General features: G+C 39.0%; 1 protein-coding gene across 1 annotated transcript in view; it reads left to right on the top strand.

Moving 5' to 3' along the window:
- Positions 1–12,916, top strand: part of TBC1D22A (TBC1 domain family member 22A) — a 150,218-nt gene extending 137,302 nt beyond the window's left edge. The window contains exon 13 of the mRNA XM_065743568.1: positions 11,294–12,916. Within this exon, the coding sequence (XP_065599640.1) occupies positions 11,294–11,422 (129 nt within the window). The 3' untranslated portion in view covers positions 11,423–12,916. The remainder of the gene's footprint in view (positions 1–11,293) is intronic.
- The last annotated feature ends 6,912 nt before the right edge of the window (positions 12,917–19,828 follow it).

Below are 19,828 nucleotides of genomic sequence, written 5' to 3'. Positions count from 1 at the left end.
ATTTATATACCATTAGATAAACTGAGTTTCGGGAGCACCTTCTGCATAAAATAATAAGAGAAAAAGAGCTTGATAAATGTATGTGAGTTATTGTATGATGTAGTAAGATTAATCTTGGTTTGTATTTGTTGTTTTCCCTACTGAGAGGCTGGGAGATGTCTTGAGCATAATTCTTAATGATATTTCTTGCATAGTATTTATTCCTTTTTGGAAGATTTTCATTATTTAGCTTATAGTATTCAGTAGATATATATATTTTTTTAATTAAATTACTGTCTCCATATTGTTTTCTGTTGAAGCTCTGCTAAAACTTCTTTCTTCCTCTTGCATAATTTCTTCTAAAAGTTATAAAGGAAATACATTTTGATACATGTTTTTATCTGAAAGCATTAAGAAATGGACAGGTTTGTGTTTTCATATGTTGAGGAGACCTGTGGAGCTTGGATGATCCTATATCTTGTGCTCTTGAGCCTGTGTGTTTTGCTCACCAAGGAAGCTTAAAGTATTTTATTATACGAACAGTGTTCTCCTCAGAGCTAGAGACTTTTGGGTTAGTTTTTATTGATTTTGTGACATTTTCCAACTTTATTCAGAAATTCTTAGTTATGATACTCTCTGCCCAGACAAAGATATAGGATTTTTGGCTGTCCTTTCCTTCAGTTGTACTCATGAGGGTAGTTTGTTTCTCCTCTTCTACTGCCGTGGTTGTGCATGTTGGTTCTCTTTATTAACATCCTTTAGTCTGCTACAAGTGCGCAAATACTTCATGGTTTTTACCGTGGTGAGTTGGAGCGATTATTTATTATTCAGAACAGAAGACCTATATATGTCTTCCTGTGGTGTGGGTGACAAACACATGGAATTGGTCTCTTCCGTTCCTGTATTGCTAGGGTACTGACCATGTTCCTCTTGAATTATGTTTAGAGATATCTGTGGCTCAAAAAACAAACTAGTTAAAGTCACCAGTATGAATTGTGACATGTTGATTGTGTGTAAATGTGTATATCTCAGATAGCTCTGCTTAGTGCTAAGCTAAATAGAGAGGTCATTTTGCATCAGCAATCCTTAAAATTCTTAAAATAAGTTAAAAGTCTGCTCAGGACAATTCACAAGATTAAATATCTTCTGTCAAAGCATACTAATTGCTGTAAGTCTGATATATATAATATTTTGATATACTCTTGTCTCTGTGGTTCATTATATTCATATCTCATTTTCTTTTTTTGCTTTGCTCTGCGTATAACTATTCATACAGTAGTGTTAAGATTTAGAAGTCATTTTAAAGAGGGGAATATGAAAAGGAGTTGGAAGCAGTGAAAACTTCCATTTAAAACAAACTGACACACTGTGGTCAAGAAATCCAAATGAAGTGGAGTGGGCAACATTTGGACTTTATGAAGAGACAGAACTGTGAATTTTCACTTGGAATCTGCTGTACAGATTTTTTTTATCTTGCTTGACTAGTGAAAAAAAAAAATGATGCAGTAACTCATGGCATATCACTTCAGAAATAAAATTGCACCATAATGGCTGCAGTCTTAATAAATACAGTAGATGCTATGTATTGGGTGGGTTTTGTTTGTTTTCAGTCGGATGACTTCTGATCTTCATCTTTTTCTCTTGGTTTGCTTTTTTTGCATGTAGCTACTGTCACACTTCAAACTCGGGCTTTTATTTTTGTTACAATTCATATTTTGGGACACAAAAAATACATATATCTCCAAATACAAGCATTGTTTCATAAAGCAATGGAAAAAGGCATAAGCAGAGGGGTTCTGGACTGTTCTGCTTTGTGCAGAACAGGTACTGAGAAATCTTCACGTACATTTCACAGGATACTAAATTTTCATATTATATCTCTAAATTGCATGTTCTATCATCTCTATTTTAAAAGTAAAGAAGAAACTGCAGATCTTGTAGTTTGAAGTCTGAATTGATGTCTTCATTTGAGTCAAGATGACTTCATCTTCTTCCTTCATTACTGAACCTTCTTTATCAGTGCCTTAATTTCTCCTGTTTCACTTGAATATAATTTTGAAGCACATCTGCATATACTGGGTTTCTTTAAGAAAATTATCTAGCATGCAAACTTGTTCCCTGATACAGAATTATGGATGGGGCTTACATCTTGGTTTGTTTCCTGTTTTCATTTGAAAATAGTATTAGCTGAGAGACAGTCCTTCAACATGCTCTTTTTTGCTATAATAATACATGTATTTTTGTATCTATCCTGTTAACTGTTAACCCTTGTAAATGCAAACTGAGATGTAAATCTTTTCTTCAGCTAAACGAGCTCAGCTTCTCTGACATAGTTCTTTAAAACCACGTATTTTATGATTAGCAATTAAGAATGCTAATGACTTGCAGAACAGAACCTTACCGGATGAAACAGGACTTTAATTGCTGTTTTAATGTTTTTAATATGCTGAATCCAAGACTCCTTTTCAGCAGTTGCGAAAAGAAAAACATGAAAGGGAAATGATAAGACCATTACCTTTTCACAAGCTTTCATTTTTAGATTGTTAAGGTGGGTTTCTATTAAGTTCTTCTCAGGAATATGAAATTAATTATAATCACATGCTTCTGTGTGTTTTCAGAAGATGAACAGCAGGTTGTTCTGTTGGAGCATCACCGCCTATTTTTCATCGGCTGAGAGCTGTCAGCCCTACCTATTGACCAGCTTCAGAATATGACAGCTGAGCCTTATCTGACTGTTGTTAGTTTTTCACTCTTGGCAAGGAATTCTTAGAGAACTTGGGAAGATTTTCAAACTAATTAATGTCAAAGAAGTCAGTTGCATAAGACTGAATTTACTAATGCTTTTCAGCAGCGAGATGGATTTGTTTGTAGCTGTGTATCTCAGATCACAAGCAATTTTAAAGATGCATAGCAGGTTAAATTGTGTGACTCCTAGTTCAGACTAGGAAAGCACAGCAGGTAGGACTGATGACTTTTAAGTACTGAACTGTGTGCTCAACAAATAAATATATATTTATTATGCATCAATAAATGTTTATTTAACAGGAAATTCTTTACTAAGAGGGTGGTGAGGCCCTGGCGCAGCTGCCCAGAGAAGTAGGCTACCCAAGGCCAGGTTGGATGGGGCCCTGGGCAGCCTGAGCTGGTGGGGGACAGCCAACCCACAGCAGGGGTTGGGACTGGATGGGCTCTGAGGTCCCTTCCACCCCAAACCACTCTATGATTATTTGAATCTTCTCAGAATTACTGCTCATGTGTGTTACTGGAATTAAACTGATGGCAGGAGAAAAAAGGGCTTTTACCATGCTCAGATTTTTTTTTTTTTTAAGTATCCACGTTAAGGTGAAGCAAGTCTAGTTGAAGCTTCGAGTAACCTTTTTATGTGTAGTTGGTTTCATTCTGTTCTGATCTCTTTAAGTTGTAGTCCGTTGGCTAAGATGTCAGTTCAGAAAAGCAAGGTCATAAATAAGAATGATTGCACAATAATCAATTCTTTGAAAATGTACTAATCATTTCAAGAAATTTTAGATGGATAATGTAGGTAATAAAGAAGTTTACAAGTAAAAACATCTTAGTATTTAATGTACTAAATTGAATTTTCACTATTTCAGGAAACACTGAATTCAGGTTTTTTTCCTCAAATAGTAACAGGACAGACTGTGAACAATCCTTCAGACTGGGTGTAGTGCAGACTTCAGCTTAGGTGCTCTTACCAGCTAACAGATAAACCAGTGTTTCCCCATCTTCTGAAAAATTTCAGTTCAACCAAATTGCTTGAAATTGTATGAAGTGGGAGGACATCATTCCAGTGACCAAACTCAAATTTTCTGCTCTCTCAGCTATCACTTTCTCCCTCAGGAAGCCATCAGCTATGCTGCAGATGAATCTTGGTCCATGGAAGCCTTTCGACCTCTATCTGCAGGAAGTGTTTCTTAAACTGCAGTTTAAGTTACTTCTTCCTACTATCTGTTTAATGCTGGATTTTGAAATCTTAGCTTTCTCAATTCCAGTTGTGCCCAATATAAATGAAATGGTTTCTCTGACTCTGAGAAATAGGTAATTAATAAGAATTGCAGCACTCCAGAAATATAGTTCTTTATTTGCAACCCCACATAGCAGTGACAGCTGGAGAAATGAGAAGTGGCAGCATCATAAGGAAAATGCTGAGCATATTGAAAGAGGAGCTACAGTATTCAAGAAAGAAAAAAGAATTCACCTCAGAGCTAGAGCCCTACTTATTTGGTGCATCACGTATGAACAGCAAGTGGCAGAGAGAACAGAAAGGCAGCTGGTAAGGCAGAATAAGGTCAGTGAGGCTCGGCAGTGTGCACTGCACTTGCGTTTTCATGGCACCAATCTGTGTGTTTGTTCCCAGTCTAATAACAGGCTGGAGAAGGAGGGCTTGGACAGAGCTGGGCAGAGTGTGCTTCATCTGAAGTCACTGGGAAGAGGATCATAGGCGAGGACAGCCCATTAACAACCTAGCAACTGCAGCAGTTGCAGGGGCTCAGCTAGGCACATCTGTCCTTGTCCTTCACCGTGCAACACAGAAGAGGGCTGGAGTCAGCGGATGGGATGCCCACTTGGTACTGGCCATCCATGCCATCTCTACCTTTCACACTTAGCAATCCCAAATGTGAGCATTTTGAAAGGAAGAAAGTAATTCAGTCATTCTTATATTAAGTATCCATTTTGTCTGTATAGTGATTACATCTGTTTGGTTAAAAAAAGGTTGAATTTTTGTCCAGTTCTGTCTGTCTCTAACACTGCACTATAGAATTCCACATAAAATGTAACAAGATTTAGAATTTTGTTGAATGTGTGCATGTATGTGTATGCTTATTCCTGTTTTGTATTATCTAAACACGTAAATGTGCACATTTTATGACACCAATTAGTTTGTTCCTTTGCTTGACTCAGTATTTCCTCTAAATAAATTTGAAGTAGTATTGCACTTCAGTTGTTCTTTATAAGTAAATGCTGTGTTCTGAAATTACAGGAACAACTTCTGAGGATGCATGTAACTCTCACAAAGAAGCAGTTTATTCATATGGCCAATGTTAATTTTGCAGTGTTCCATACGTGTGCACACTGTGTAACAGATGCAGCACTTGTTCACAATACTGCTGTTAGCAATTCCTTATGAAATAGTGAAAAATTAGATATAAAGCTAATTTACCTTCCATTTACTTCTATGCAATCATAGACTCTAATACTATTAAGTTCCTGATCATAAAATGTAGTTAAGATTGCAGGTTCTGCCTATCAGTGCAAAATAGAGCTGTTGTAGACCACAAGTATTCAGACCATAATTACATGGCAGTTAGCAGCAGGAAGGATTAACAACTCCAGAAGAAAAGTACTATACTTTAGGATTGCCTTGATTTGTTAAATTAACAGACTGGTTCTCAATTTTGACTTTAAAAACTAACTATTAATTTCCTCAGTGTGTCTGAGTTTGAGTTTAGCTACTGCTGCTTTTGTAATAGCTAGAAATAAAAACTCTGTTATGTTACTGGGTTTTTTTTGTTGTTGTTGTTTGTTTGTTTTTTGGTTCAGTTAAGTTAGACATAGAGCACAGAAATAAGCAAAAGGAATTGGAGAGAAAGCTCCTGTTAAAACCAGGAGGACGTCCCCTTCCCTTCCTTCCATGCAAGATGGACCTGGATGCCCCTTTCCTTGTGCAAGGTACCCAGTCTCCGGCAGCTTCCCACGTCCCTTTGGGATGATGATATAAGTGTGCAACCTTTGCTTGGAAGTCAGCACGACAGTGCTGGGTCGGGAGCACTCCCCTTGTAGAGCAGGAGATGGGATGTCACAGAGAAGCTGTACCAAGGACAGTGGCTGAGAGAGGCAAAGTGATCTGCGTGGCTTCAAGCTAAAGTGGTGTGTGTTTCAGTAATACAGAGATAAGGTCTTAGCAGGGACCTGTCAACGGGTTCAGCTCTTCATCAGGGTGGATGAAGTAGAATTGGGTTAGTGGCTGCTGTTGCTTGTTTATGGCACGTACCAGCTGTGTTGCCCTCAGCTGGCTGGGATCTCTGCATGGAGAGCAGAGCTGTTGTTTCCTCCAAAGGCAAGCTGTGAAGGTGGGCATTAGATACAAAGAGAAGATTTAGAAACTGAAAAAACAATAAAGCACAAAACCCTCAACTTGGGAGTGAAGAAGCACGTTTTAATTGTTAGGGGCGATAGATGGAAACAGAGGTGGGCACTGTGGATACCTGTACAAATAAATTGCATCTTCCAGACCCCAGGAGTATCTAGCCTTTAAGAACAAGACAAAGCATATTTTGTTATTTATGAAATAATTTGAAATATTTATACATTGTTTTAGAGCTATTTTTTCCTTTTCTTGGAGAGAAAACAGCAGACAAACCATACCTGTAATAGTAAGGAAGGTTAATACATGGGAGGCTATCACACAGTTCCTCTTCTGCAAATGGAACAAAAATTTTGCTACAAACAATCAATGTTCTAGGGAGTGGAAAAACACTGGGATGCATTCACAAACAGAAGAAAAAGAATAAAATATGTAGTGACCCCACTGTATGCTACAAAATCCATATACAGGAAAAAAATAAGTTTCAATTTCCTTGCCTTGTGGTAGTTTCGTTGATTACATTGAACATATTTTCTCTACCCATGTTTCTTCCCTAATTGTGTACTGCATTATATTCTGGGACTGAATATTCTTCTGTTTGTGAGTTAAGTATACTTAGCATTCTTCTATCATGCTCTTGGATTTCTTTTCTAATTAAGCCCGTGTTCTTTAGAAAATAAAATACTGGAAAACTTCAGTGTGGAAGGGACCCCAGGAGGTCTGTAATGCAATCTGCTGCTGAAAGCAAGGCTAGATAACAGAGCTGGAGCAACATTTTTTCTTGTACTTGGTGGGGGGGAGAGGAGCAAATCTATACAGCACCTCAAATTTTCTCTACATCTTTCCTCTAAATGTTGCTCCTGTGCAGAGCCTTGTGAATTCCCAAAACTGGCTTGGTCAATCAAAACAGGCAAAAAAGGAATCACTATCATTTCATTCTCTGCAGTGTAAAAGTTTTTAACGCTCGTATTTTTCTCGAAATCTTAGAGGTGAGAATAAACAAGAATTAATTTGTAAGAGTTTTTTATTTGTAAGGGTTTTTGATTGTATGTTTAAATTAAACAGCTATGCCACAGTATTCATCTCAAATAGCTGTGATCCTCTCCCAGAAGGGAAGAAATCTGCCATTGCCAGAATGGCAAGGAGGGAGGGAGGCTGGCAGTGCCTCTCCCCAGAGTGCCATGAGGACAGACATGGGTGCAATGGAGCCGTGCTGGCAGGCGAGCTCATGTCCGAGGCCTTAGTTCAAGACATGAATGTGTCTGTTTGGTGCAGGTGAAACCTGAATGCTCCTTTTGCCAAATGTAAATGGTGAAATTTAGGCTGTATCTGTTGGAGATGCAGCTAAAATATAAGCAAACTTTGGAGTGGGATTTTGGAAACCCCAGCTCTGCTGATGATCTTCTGGCTGCCCTTGGGCAAGGTAGTTTCTGCTGTCCTTAGTTTTATCTGAGGGAACTAAAAATACTGATGTGCAAGTGCTTTACATTTCAAAAGCCCTGTGTGAAGACTAGGTGGCATTATTGTCACAGCTATTTTTGTGACATTGCTAATGGGTATTACAGCTGATATTCTCAAATAACTGTGGTGGTCCTTTTACATGAATGTTACATCTGATAAAGGGATGGAGAGTACAGATGTTACCCGCTGATGACCACTGCTGCAGTTCTTCACCTGGACCCTTTTCACAGCTGACCCAAGCTATTAGAGCCTTCAGCTGATAGTTGACCATAGCAGCTTATGGGCCTGGCTCTTGGGATTACCAGTTTACCTCTGTCACAATTGATGATCGTTTTAACAGCTCAGTGTTAGACTTCTGTCATTATTACAGAGGATAAATTAGTTAAATTAGTTTAAGAACAACTCCAAAAAGCTTCTGGAGAGCAAATACAATCATGCAGAGTAAAGCCTTACGCAGTATTGGTTGTCTTGTGTGTGACACACATCACTGGGATGTGAATACTCACTAACAATATAACCCATTGAATTATGAAAACTTGAGGTGCCGAAAATGAGTGTTTAAACCACTTTAAAGTCTTGCAGCATACAATAATATGAAAGATGTTAAAATGATAGCTGGGGAAAGATGGAGGTTGTAATTGCTTGGAAGCCAACTTCATCCTACAGCCAAATCTAACAACTAAATCTAACAGCTCAAATTATCTTAAGCACTTTGAAAAGGATGACAGCTGTTTTTATTTCAAGGTATTAAAAGCCACAGTTAAGTGATTTTCTTTTTAAGTACTTAATTTTATGCTGTGGTTTTGGTCACTAGTGCTTCTATTAAGACACTGCTGCCTTAGCAGCTAATTTTTGATGAACTGCTGCATAATTAACTGCAAGTTAGGATCAGTGGAAGCGGGTGTGTGGGGAGAAAAGTGCATTTTTGCTCATAAAAAAAGGTAAAATTTGGCAGTGGTGATTGTTCTGTTTGCACATATGGACATATTAGATAATTTACATGAAAAAATGGAGCTGACCAGGTCTACTCAGATATGTGGTTGTAAATTGAAGCAACTGAATTAAGTGTATAAAAAAGATCAAGATGTTTTTCAGCTCTTCAGCCTTGATAGGTGGTGAATCATTTCACTGAAACCAGGAAGTATCTGACAGATTCCCCAGCCAGACGACAGTACAATATTATTTAAATTAGGCAGAAAATACAATTCTTGCAGAGATATTTTACAAATATTGCTTTTTCTTTCTTTTTTCTTTTTTAACTTAGTTTTCTTGCTCTGGAATATAACAAGCACTTTGTCAGCAGTGTGTTTTTATGTTAAATATGAACCTGAGTTCATAATTAAGTACATTTCAAAGAATGTCTCACATTTTAATTCTGAAAGTAAATAAGAAAGCAAATTTAACCAGTTAGGGTGGATGCCTTATTTGCATGAGGATTCAAATGGATCTTACTTTATCTGCTGGAAAAAAAACAATTAGAATTGAATGAGTACTTCTAAGCCATTACTCATATGGTCACCTTTGCTCTTTTGCAAAAGTGTACAGTGTTAAACTGAGCATGCTGCTTTAGTTCATCTCGTCATGGACTCTTGCAGATGTTGACTATCATATGTTTGTACTTTTCCTCAGAACTCAGGACTTGGAGAGTTTTCTGTTTGCTGTTATTTATTTATTTATTCACTTCTAAGCATGCTGCACATTCCATATTCGTTTGTTTGTTTCAGAATTCTACTTTGTACTTTCAACTGTGTATTTTCAACAAGCTGATGAATCTATCACAAGACAGTTTTGAAGCTCATTAAAGTGGTAGATCACAGGTATATAAGCCTTCCCTTCAGTATATCACTCAAGTGGTGTTTCACTGTGTTGGCAAGTTAGGCCACTTGGATTTGCAATACGTGTTCACTGGTCTGTCTTGGCCATTTGAGCAGTTAAGGAGTAATCTTTTTGATAGCCATGGTTAAATACTCAGTTGAGGAGAAATGAGTTTTGACAGTCAGTGCGTTTCTCTGCCATTGCTTTATGTATTTGATTATGATGAAAATTATGAATGTTTGCAGTTTGTCATTGAAGTATTAAACTCATTCTTCATCGATAGTGCTACTTCTCCAAAGAATATCAGGGAAGATGAAAATGTTTGAAGTGATTGGCAAGATTTTGTCAAGAGTCTCAGTGTTTGCGATCAATCAGAATTTTGAGAATGCGTGCAGTTACTCAACTCTGGAGGCCAACACTACTTTGGATAAGCAGCAGAACAGATAGATATAATGTCCTTTGGTCATTCAGTAACGGGATAAAAAGAAAATATTTTTCAGATAATTGTATCTCAGATTTCATTTCAGATAATTCCTTTCAAGGGATCCTTTGAAACTCGGTCATTGGAATTGGATTGGTGTGTACCATAGTTCAGTACAGAACTACAGTCCTGGAGTTTGGGTCTACAAGAGATTTATTGTTGCTGCAGTAAAACATACTCTGTGAAAGCAGGAATTCACACTGTAGGACCTTTCACTATAAATTCAGATTATCATTTGAACTTGCTTTTATTTATGAAATTTCATGTATAATTATATCATCTATATTAGTTTAATAACTCTTTCTTGATGTACTATATTCATAGCATACCTAGCAGCCCTAGAAAAAGCCAGATATTCTTCATATTTGGATGTGAAAAGACTTAACTAGGGAAGAGAATTTTAACACTTTTGTTCATGCACTGGACTAATCTGGATTACTAAGTAAAAATTAGATTTGACATTGACATGCAGCGTAGTCAGCAACAGTGTTTTATCTCTTTACCTCTTTTTGGCTCTTTACCTCACTCTCCTGGTGGAAAGGTTATAGAAACATTTAAGGATTAAACATTAAATGAATATATTATAGCTGGATAAAGAAATGTAAATGTGCATCTTGTTCATACCTAGCATAGGGATATAGAAACAATCTGGGCCGCAGGTGTTAAAAACTGAAAGTTACAAACTGTCTTCCAGTTAAATGCAATGACAGGTGTGCAAACTTTAAAGACCTGTACACAGAATATGTGAAAACTTCAAGAGCTTGGTTGGGCCTGGCAGGTACGTAAGAAGTGTCACAATGCTAAAACCATATGGGAAATAAGACAAATCTGGGAAGAGACCAGTCCTGAGTTAAACCATTTTGGACTTGTCTCGGAACTGAATTTCTTTCTGGTACTTTCTTGAGTGATCCAACCTGTGAGAATTGTTTCTCAGTTGCACGCTCTAAAATGGGAATGATAACACTGTTCTCATTTTAGAAGCATAACATGATTGCTCTACCACAGTTCATGTGAGTTCTTGTCTGTCTGAACGCAACAAGGGATTTCCAGCCTTGGTCAGGGCACTGCTATGTCTACTCATACAAGGGCAAATGCAGTAAATGCAGCTTATCTGACTCTCATTTGGAGATAGTAAATTCTCTCACTCTTATGATATATAAGAAAGTGAATGCATTCCTCTTATTGTACTTTATTTTTTTCAAGAGACTTGAAAATAGCCATAGGTCAGATAAAACTAATAGCTTGTATCCAAACTGAAAGATTGAATGCAAGTATTTCCTGCTGTAAAAAGTATACGAAAATAACTCAAATGGTTCTCAGGTTTGTTTGGGATACTGAGGTGCTGCATGCAGTAATCATTCTATAACACATAGCTATTATATAAGTATGTGTATGTATAGTACTCATCTTTGCAAATATATATAAATTTCTTTTTTTTCTGTCTTTCCAACTAGGAATTGCTGATATTTCTACAGAATTTGCCCACAGTACAGTGGGGAAATGAAGAAATCAGTGTACTCCTGGCAGAGGCCTACAGACTGAAGTTTGCATTTGCAGATGCCCCCAATCATTACAAGAAATGAATATAAAGAGACAGAAATTATTACGACCAATGTGTTCTGCAGTATTATGGCATCTGTTGTTCTGAATGTGATTTCAGCTCATTGTTCTTTCATTTGAATTGAGATGACTGTTAAAATTCTGTTGGAATTTGGAAAATGGGAACAGAATACCAAAGAAATGGACAAAAAAGGATATTGAGTAATGAATGAATTTAACTTAATAGAGCACTTTTTTTTTTTTTTTGAGCATGAAAAATTAATTCAGAAGTCTATCACATAGTTGTCTTCTTTTTTTCCCCTCCTACAGTTTGGTGAAATTGAGTTGGATGTATGTTGAGCAATTCTTATGTATAACTGAGTCTTAAAATTTCTTGCAGAATGATTTTGTGACTGCTTCGTCATTACCTGGCACTTTGAATTAACTTGCTTTGGGTAAAAAAAAACAAAGCTCTTCACGGACACAAAGACCATTTGAGGTAGTAAGACCTGTGCTTTGGGGTCTTACTGTAACCACGAGGATGCTGATATTTGTATACCATCTTTCATTGTTCCATGGAGTGAGGTTAGAAAGCAGTGATACAAGAAAATAAAAGGTTGCAGTGGAGGCATTTTCTAAACATATTCAGTATTGCTGGGTGTTTTTGAATGAAGGTTTTTAGCCGTACAAAGAAGTGATTTTACAACTAGGACTCATCAGTAACACTAACATAAATTCATCTTTATATATTCTGGAGTGTTTTTAAAATACTGAAGGGAAGATATGCTATTGTTACAATAATTAAAGCCTTTCTTTCAAGGCCTTTCTGTTTTTCATTATTAGAGTTCACTTTTATTAAGAAGCTTGGTTTACAAAGCAAGATATATTTTTATCTCAGTTGTTGCCTTATTCTCCATTTCTGGTGTATTAGAAAAGGAAAATTAACATATCTGTCCAAAGCTTATTTGTTAAATAATTTAGTACTTTTTTCTGATTATTATTCAGAGGAAGCGAGAAGATTGTTCCCAGCAGCTGCACACACAGCACACCTGTACAACATGAGCAGAATAAAAATCCTCTGTGACTGTGCAGAATGAAAGCAGTGTTTCTTGACAGAAGATTCTCAACATTTGGGATTCTCAGCATTTCCTTTAAACTTACCCAATTTAAGTCTATTTCTTCTCAAGAAATACTTTCAGATAAGAGTTCTCTATTAGATGTAAATAACCTCATGTTACTTTGTGCCCGCTGTAAACTCATGGCCTCTTAAGAGTGAGACTTGCAGGGAGAAAGTTACTCAAAGCTCAGAATATTCATTTCTGCTCCAGAGTTGTGCGGTGTCACACAAAACGTGCAGTACACTTTTAAGTTTGGGAAGAGAAAGATTTTCAATATGTATTCTCATATGACTTGTTATTGGAAGACTATTTTAAAGTTCTTAAAAAGACATAGATACATATTTTGACAAAAGCTTTCTAGACATATTAGTTACATTTCTTATTTTAGAGGCTTTAGTTATCGACATTATAATAAGTTGTTTCAGGGTAAATAGAAGGAAATACGTCCGATGATGAGGTCTGTATTTTAAAATTATGTGAACTCTTTGGTAGAAGAGAAAGCAACAAATTAATTCAGAAGCAGAAGGGTTTGCTGATGAGGATGTGTTTCTGTTCCACTGACCTCAGCCAGGGTTTCAGTTGTGATGGCCACAGATTGATGCCCCCTGGATTGCTGAGCCTTGCCATGAGTCTGCAGTGGGGCTGTGTTCCTGAAGCGTGTGGATATTGCCTCCTTAAGTTCATGGTGATACGCTCTGAAGTATTGAGATTTATCTTCATGTTTACAAAGAACGTCGTGTTGTGCCTAACAGAACAGTTATAACAGAGTCAATTTATGACCCTTTGCTTTAGACTTAGTATTCACGTTCATTTGTTAATAGAAAAGCATATTATTGTAACTCGAGAGAAGACACGCAGCATTAAATGTACAATGTTGTAAGAGATTTCTGTAATAATTATTTCCTAATTGAGATGTTATTTAGTTAGTTACGTGTAACATGGAAAGTTGACCCAAAGTTGTATGCGGTGTCAGATGCTCCTGTGTAACATACACGGCACTGGGTGCATGAAGTCCCTTGATTGGGGCCATGCAAGTTGTCTTCCAAAGTCAGCAGCTGTCTCTGACTTCCCCTGGAAGGAGGCATTGCCAGCAGAGGTGGCCTTTCCTGCTGTGTCTGTGTCAGAAGTTGGGTGCTGTACTTGAGCACGCTGCTTTTTAAGGGCAGCGAGAAGTATCCCGATATCAGTGCTTCTTTATATAGGTACCAGATTTTCTGGGAAATAAGGCATAGATATATAAGAGAGGATTATATATCTATACAGGTAGGAATCGTTTGCAGTAAATGCACGGCCATTGTTTATGTACTGCTTAAATTTCCATCAGATGTTTCACTAAAAACAGACCTGTCTCAGGAAGAATGTCATTCCAAGCACAGTCCTACATGGAGAAGGAAATAGCATTATCACTGTTACGTCCCACGTGCTTATTTTATTTTATTCACGATGTTCTGAATATTGTAAAATTCCTTTTGTAAAATGTATTTTCTTATGAAGGAGACTTCTGGACACGTCGCTGGTGGAAGCAGGCGGTCATTTCTGAGAACTGATGTGAAATACTGAATTTGCAGTGTCTAAAATGTGTTAAAGAATTTCTGTAATAAAAATTTGAACAGGAATGTACGATATGAACAGATTTACGACTTCAGTATTTCAACTGTGTAAATAGTAAACAAAATACTCAAGTATGTAAATACAATACGTGGGATAAGAGAGTTTGTAAGTTGGATATCCTATGTAACACTGTAATATGTTATAATATGTTATAAGAAATTAACTGCTTTGGCTTTTCTTTTGTTTCTTTCTTTTTTTTGGTCTGTTCCTTATGGGAAGGCCCATTATTTTATTTTTATTTTTATTTTTTACTTCAGAACTGTATAATAAAAGTATCTGAAGTTCCGTTGTATGCTTCTGACAAATATTAACATTGAGGCACTGGTTACAACTGTAAAACTGATGAAAGATGAGGAAATAAATGCATATTTATGAAGTGCTGTGTAGAGTGGAAAGCTTTTTTATTGTTCTCATCAAGCACGTTGCGTAATACATCAAAGCATGGCTTTGGTGTGTTTGCTTATTTCTTATGGTCTCAAAACCCTTTATCACAACAGCAAATGCAATTGGAAAAGCTCTCTGCCCTTGTGTCTTATAGATTGTGCAAGTTAATGAGGCAGACAACTTCCTGAGGTTCGTCTCTGCATGCACCATACACAATGCAAGGCACTGAGCCTTTCCTGCGAGAGGGGAACGGAGATGAATTTGATTGAGCAGTGGAATTAAATGGGGGGAAGCAAGTAAGGGAAAAGCAAACAGAGGTGGCAGAGAAATCTGCGCATCTCGGGTCGGTGAGGAAGGAGAGGAAGTTTCAGTTCAGTGCTGGGAGGCAGTATGTGGTGGCAAAATGAGCAATAAATTTGGAAATGTAATAATGATTTGATTAGATTAGCAGTGGAGGGGAGATGCACTGCTCATTTGGGGAGCTCAAGTCCCTGTCACAAAGGAGGGCAGTCTGAGGTTTCCAAAATAAGATGGATTGCATGAGAAAATAATACAAGCCTACCGGTACAGAAGGCGAAATTACTGGCTTCTCTGGTTAAAAATGCAGACAGCATCTAAGTTAAAAAAGGAGGCAATGGGATGCAGCGGGCACCTGTTCTGTTATGTGCTGGAGCAACCACATGCACCGCTACAGGCTGCGGGATGAGCTGCTGGAGAGGAGCTCTGAGCAGAGGGACCTGGGTGTCCTGGTGGATGACAGGCTGGCCATGAGCCAGCACTGTGCCCCGGTGGCCAAGAAGGCCAATGGCATCCTGGTGTGCATTAAAGAGAGCGTGGCCAGCAGGTCGAGGGAGAGGTAATCCTCCCACTCTACTCTGAGCTCTGAGGAGTTGTATTTGTGCTGTTGTCTCACATGGATGAAATTTGGTTCTCTCCATTTGCTGTAATCATCTGAAGATGGTAGAGAAAAGGGAAGATTCCCCAAAGACTTCCAGAAGCAGGAGAGATCAGGACGGATGGTCCTGAGGTCTCACAGAGTGCACTGTGACGCAGCCAAACGCTGTTTGTTCGTGTTCATAATATCTATCTTAAATACGGGCACGTACCCCCAGAGTGAACTGCAACAGCGGGGGCTTTACAGCAATCTGATCTCCAGCTCCCTTCCTCCTTGCAAACAGGATGGGGGTGAGGGGAGGTAAGTGCTTTGTAGTGCTTCACAAGCTTTGGAGATGGGAAAGCTGAGAGAAGGTAGAAAAGCTCCCAGTCCAGCATTTGTGCGTGGTAGATGCCACAGCATGGGGAGGAGAGTCCAGTTCCCAGTTCTGTTCTCTGCATGATGGAGAGTGAATTTCATGAGCAATACAATTACAGATGGTTTCTTATTTTGTAAGTTAAAGCTAAAACCTTGCATCCCATTGGACTTCTTAAGCATAGCATAGCTGAGGCAGCACTGGAGTAACTAATTAAATTGCTATGGCACTATGTCAAAGAACCTTTTAACCTTCAAAGTCTTTCACGCATACCCCACACATGAGTCAAGACAAGGGGCCAGAATTAATAGGAGGCTGAGAGAGATGTGACGCTATGGGAAGTGCCTCAGAGCGCTCCGAAACTTCGGCTCCTTTGGCCAAAGGAGTTTCCTGCAGACTTCCAGATAAGAATTGATGCATACTGTCAGTAAACACAGTGTCTTGAACTGAACTTCCAGGTTTATGCTCGTGGACAATCTTCCTCAACAGAGAAAATTAAAATCTCTAATTGTTACCATTTATATGGAGATCTTTGGAATCTTACAGTCCAGGCACAAGCTAAGAAGTCAGAACTAATATGCAGAAAGTCTTTTGTTCCTAATGCATAATTGCCTGGAAGCATATGCCAGAAAGTGCTGAAATGTCTGCTGGAAATCTGCCTTTGTTATCAGCCAGGTAATAATAATTCGATATTCCCTTTAGTTTGATTTCTAGCAAGGATGGAGACAATGTACTTCTTGAAGTATTTGAACAACTTCATCATCAGATTGAGGATGCTGACTGACAGAGAGCATTTTGACATTCAGGGCATTTATTTTCATCTTTCTGCAGAAGGAACTGAGATTTCCAGTGAGCGGTGCCTGCTACAGTCCATTTGATTAATTCTGCTCTCTGTTTTAACAGCATCAAAAATATAGAATACGTAGCTGTCATGACAGCTCACATGAAGTAACAAGATGCCCAGGCTGATCAATAGTTAGCCGGATAGCTCACTCATAAAATGTCATTTTGGCAACTAAGGCAGCTTGACAATTTTTCATCATTTTTGGTCTAAAAAATAAAGTCAATAACACCATCTCAAAGCAGTGCTCGTAGAAGCACTCTTAGACTTCAGTAAATAATAGGATATGTAGCCAGAGAAAAACATGTAATCCTGTACCTGCGTGATCATGTAAATAGTTATTCCAGGACATCCGTGAGGATTTGTTGCAGTCTTACGAAATATAAAATATATGTGGTCATAACACACGGAAATAAATGTTTCAGCTTTTGCATGCAGGATTAAAGTAATTTCCTTATCACTAAGGAAAAGGTTTTCTTGTTCTGTGTTTTCCCGGCTATTTTGCTATTGCCGCATCTGTAGTAAATTTTCGCTCAGTTTGAAAAAGGAGTGCACTTGTCTCTACTGCTGCCTTCAGAGCATGGGGCAGCAGATATCTCGGTGTTCAGGTGAAGCACTCATTATGCTCTGAGCACGGAGGCTACTCAAGAAACCTTGCATGAACGTTGCAGGCTGTGGGCCAGCCAGTGGGTGAAGGTGCGCAGTCATCCTCTGTGGTGTAAAAGCAGTAGCAGTTCACATCGTGCTGACTATACTTCTGTTGTCCAGGAAAGAGTAAGAACGAAGCCCATCTATCCCCATGGAGGGGAATGTATGCAAGTTGTTATCTTTCCAGTTTTCGTGTTAGAAAAGCAGAGCTCTACATCTCGCACTCTGTTTTTGCAGTCCATGGGGAGAAACAAGTCCTTCCCTATGCCTTTCCCTGTGCCTCTCAGTAGAGCTCTGAACTGTGACGAGTGAGTGATACCTTCAAGGTTTCCCTGCCTCCCCACTGTCACTATAGGAGTCTGGGGGTGAGCCCATATTTAGATGTCAGTATTGCCGTTTTGATATTCTGAAGTCAGCTGAATCAATTTCAATTAATTTGAAACACTTCTATATAAACCATGGAAAGAAATAGACATAAATTCTGTCAAATGTGTTTTAAAAATGCACACTTGAAGTTCAAATTTTATAATATGCACGAACCAAATAAGCTATAATCTGAAGGACACATGTTGGCTTGTTTGGTGCAGGCACTGTACTGTAACACCAACCTTACTTAGCTATGCTTTAGCTGCAGCTAGATAGCGGCTCAGCCCATTAGCTTGCTGTTTATATTTGCTATCTTTCCTGCTGTGAATAAACTATAGCCCTGTAGCACAGCCAGGGAAAAAGCTTAGTATCCTTGCATGCAAATTGAAATGAGTGAAAAAATAAATGTTGACAAATTACTTCATTTTAAAATAGGATCTTCGCGCTGGGGTTTTCTTCCTACCACTTGTTATGTAAATAAATATTATAGACTGCCAAGAAAAATTTATAGGACACAATTTCCCCTGGTGTCTGACCAAAAATAATTAAGTAAAGGTAGGGTTTGCTAAAGTAGCATCCAAAGTATATAAAACCTGTTTGAGGCAGCAAGGAAGGGAAAGATCCTACCTCACAGGTGGGGCCGTGCATTTCTGGGTGTACTGGAAGAAACTGCCATATGCTGTTGGGAACTTTCAGCTGGGAGTCAGGACCTGAAGAATGCTCGAGGGACATCTTGCTTAGCTGCCCAGATTCTCAAACCACAAATTATCATGAAATTATGTTCATATTCTCTGGAAAACACAAACACCATGCCAGCAACGGAACAACTTGTTTCTTGTCTGATATTCTTTCAAAAAGCAAACAAACAGAATCCCAAACAATGAAAACAACAAATCAAACTCAACCCAAGTACCAGAAAAATGAGCAACCCACCATTAACATGTTATCAATCCACACACAAAAAAAGAGCGACTTAATGGTTGGCAACTTCACCTTTTGTTGAAGAGTACAGATATCAAATTCAGAATTCAGAGTGATCTTCTCGGAGAGGTACACACATTTAAATGAAAAAATATATATATATCACTCCTCACAACTCCAAGAGGCACACACAGAAAAAGGGTTCAAATTATATCTGGAAGGACAACACTCTCACGAAGGGCATCCTGCCGACTACGCCATTAAAAATGTCAACAGGCAACAATATAAAGGAGTGAGGCGAGTCATGGAGGTTATCCTGCTGACTACGCCATTAGAAATGTCACGCTCCAATATAAAGGAGGGCAATGAAGGTTCTTTGATTATGTGTATACCCAGCGTGAGATTAAGAAACAACGGTTCAAATGTTGGTCCGACCAGTTTATTACCACTATAAACCAGGGAGATGGGGAAGGCGGACACTGTTAGGGTGATGGGAAAGGGAAGGCGAGCGATAGGAAAGATAGGAAAGAAGCAAGGGCTTGTACAACGCGGGGAAAGTCACCAGCCAGGATCCCAGGGGCGGTCCGGTTGCAAGCGGCTCTGACTGTCCGAGGCAGAAGAGCAGGGGCGGCAGAAGCAGGGAGAACAGCAGCAGCGACGGGCAGCCCTGAGCAGCAAGCAGCTGTCCTGGAGAAGCGGCACCGGGTCAGCACAGGAGAAACAGCATGGGGAAAGTCCAGGAACAGCATCAGTCAGCACCGGAGAAGCAGCGAACAGTGATCAGCTCGTGAGGGTTCAGATGGTAGAACACCTCGAAGGAGCGGTGAGGTTCAGGAGAAGGCAGCATGTCTCAGGCAGCAGGCCCAGGAGGGAGTTCAGCAACAGGGATCAGCTCATGAGGTTTCCGATGGAAGAACACCAACCCACACCAACAAAACCACAACAATCTCATGGTGGTCGATCCCTCTTTTATTTCTCTTGCCTACGTGGCAAATCCCGTGCTAGCCTGCCAGGCAAGCGTCTCCTGAGATGACTATCTCCCCACGGAGATGAGTACCACACAAAAGAGTGTTCAGTGGCCACTGAGCTGCAGCTTATCTCCCTCTCCTTGCCCCAGGACATGCCCATCTGCTTGTCCCTTAGACAAAGGATTTCACAACCCTTTCCCAGGACTAGCTTGGACATGTTCGGACATGTTCATCAGCAAACTTTGAGGCAATGATATAAAATATCAGTCTCTTACACCATACAAAAGCATTCACAATTGAAACATAAGAGATGGCTGCTCAAGTTCAGTGTGGGTTCAACAGC

Source organism: Cyrtonyx montezumae, unplaced genomic scaffold (assembly GCF_038088225.1).
Source record: "Cyrtonyx montezumae isolate F1298 unplaced genomic scaffold, pur_monq_1.0 scaffold_3, whole genome shotgun sequence".
In the NCBI taxonomy this organism is placed as follows: Eukaryota; Metazoa; Chordata; class Aves; order Galliformes; family Odontophoridae; genus Cyrtonyx; species Cyrtonyx montezumae.
Note: the sequence above shows the minus strand (reverse complement) of the source record. Positions and strands in the feature narration are given on the sequence as shown.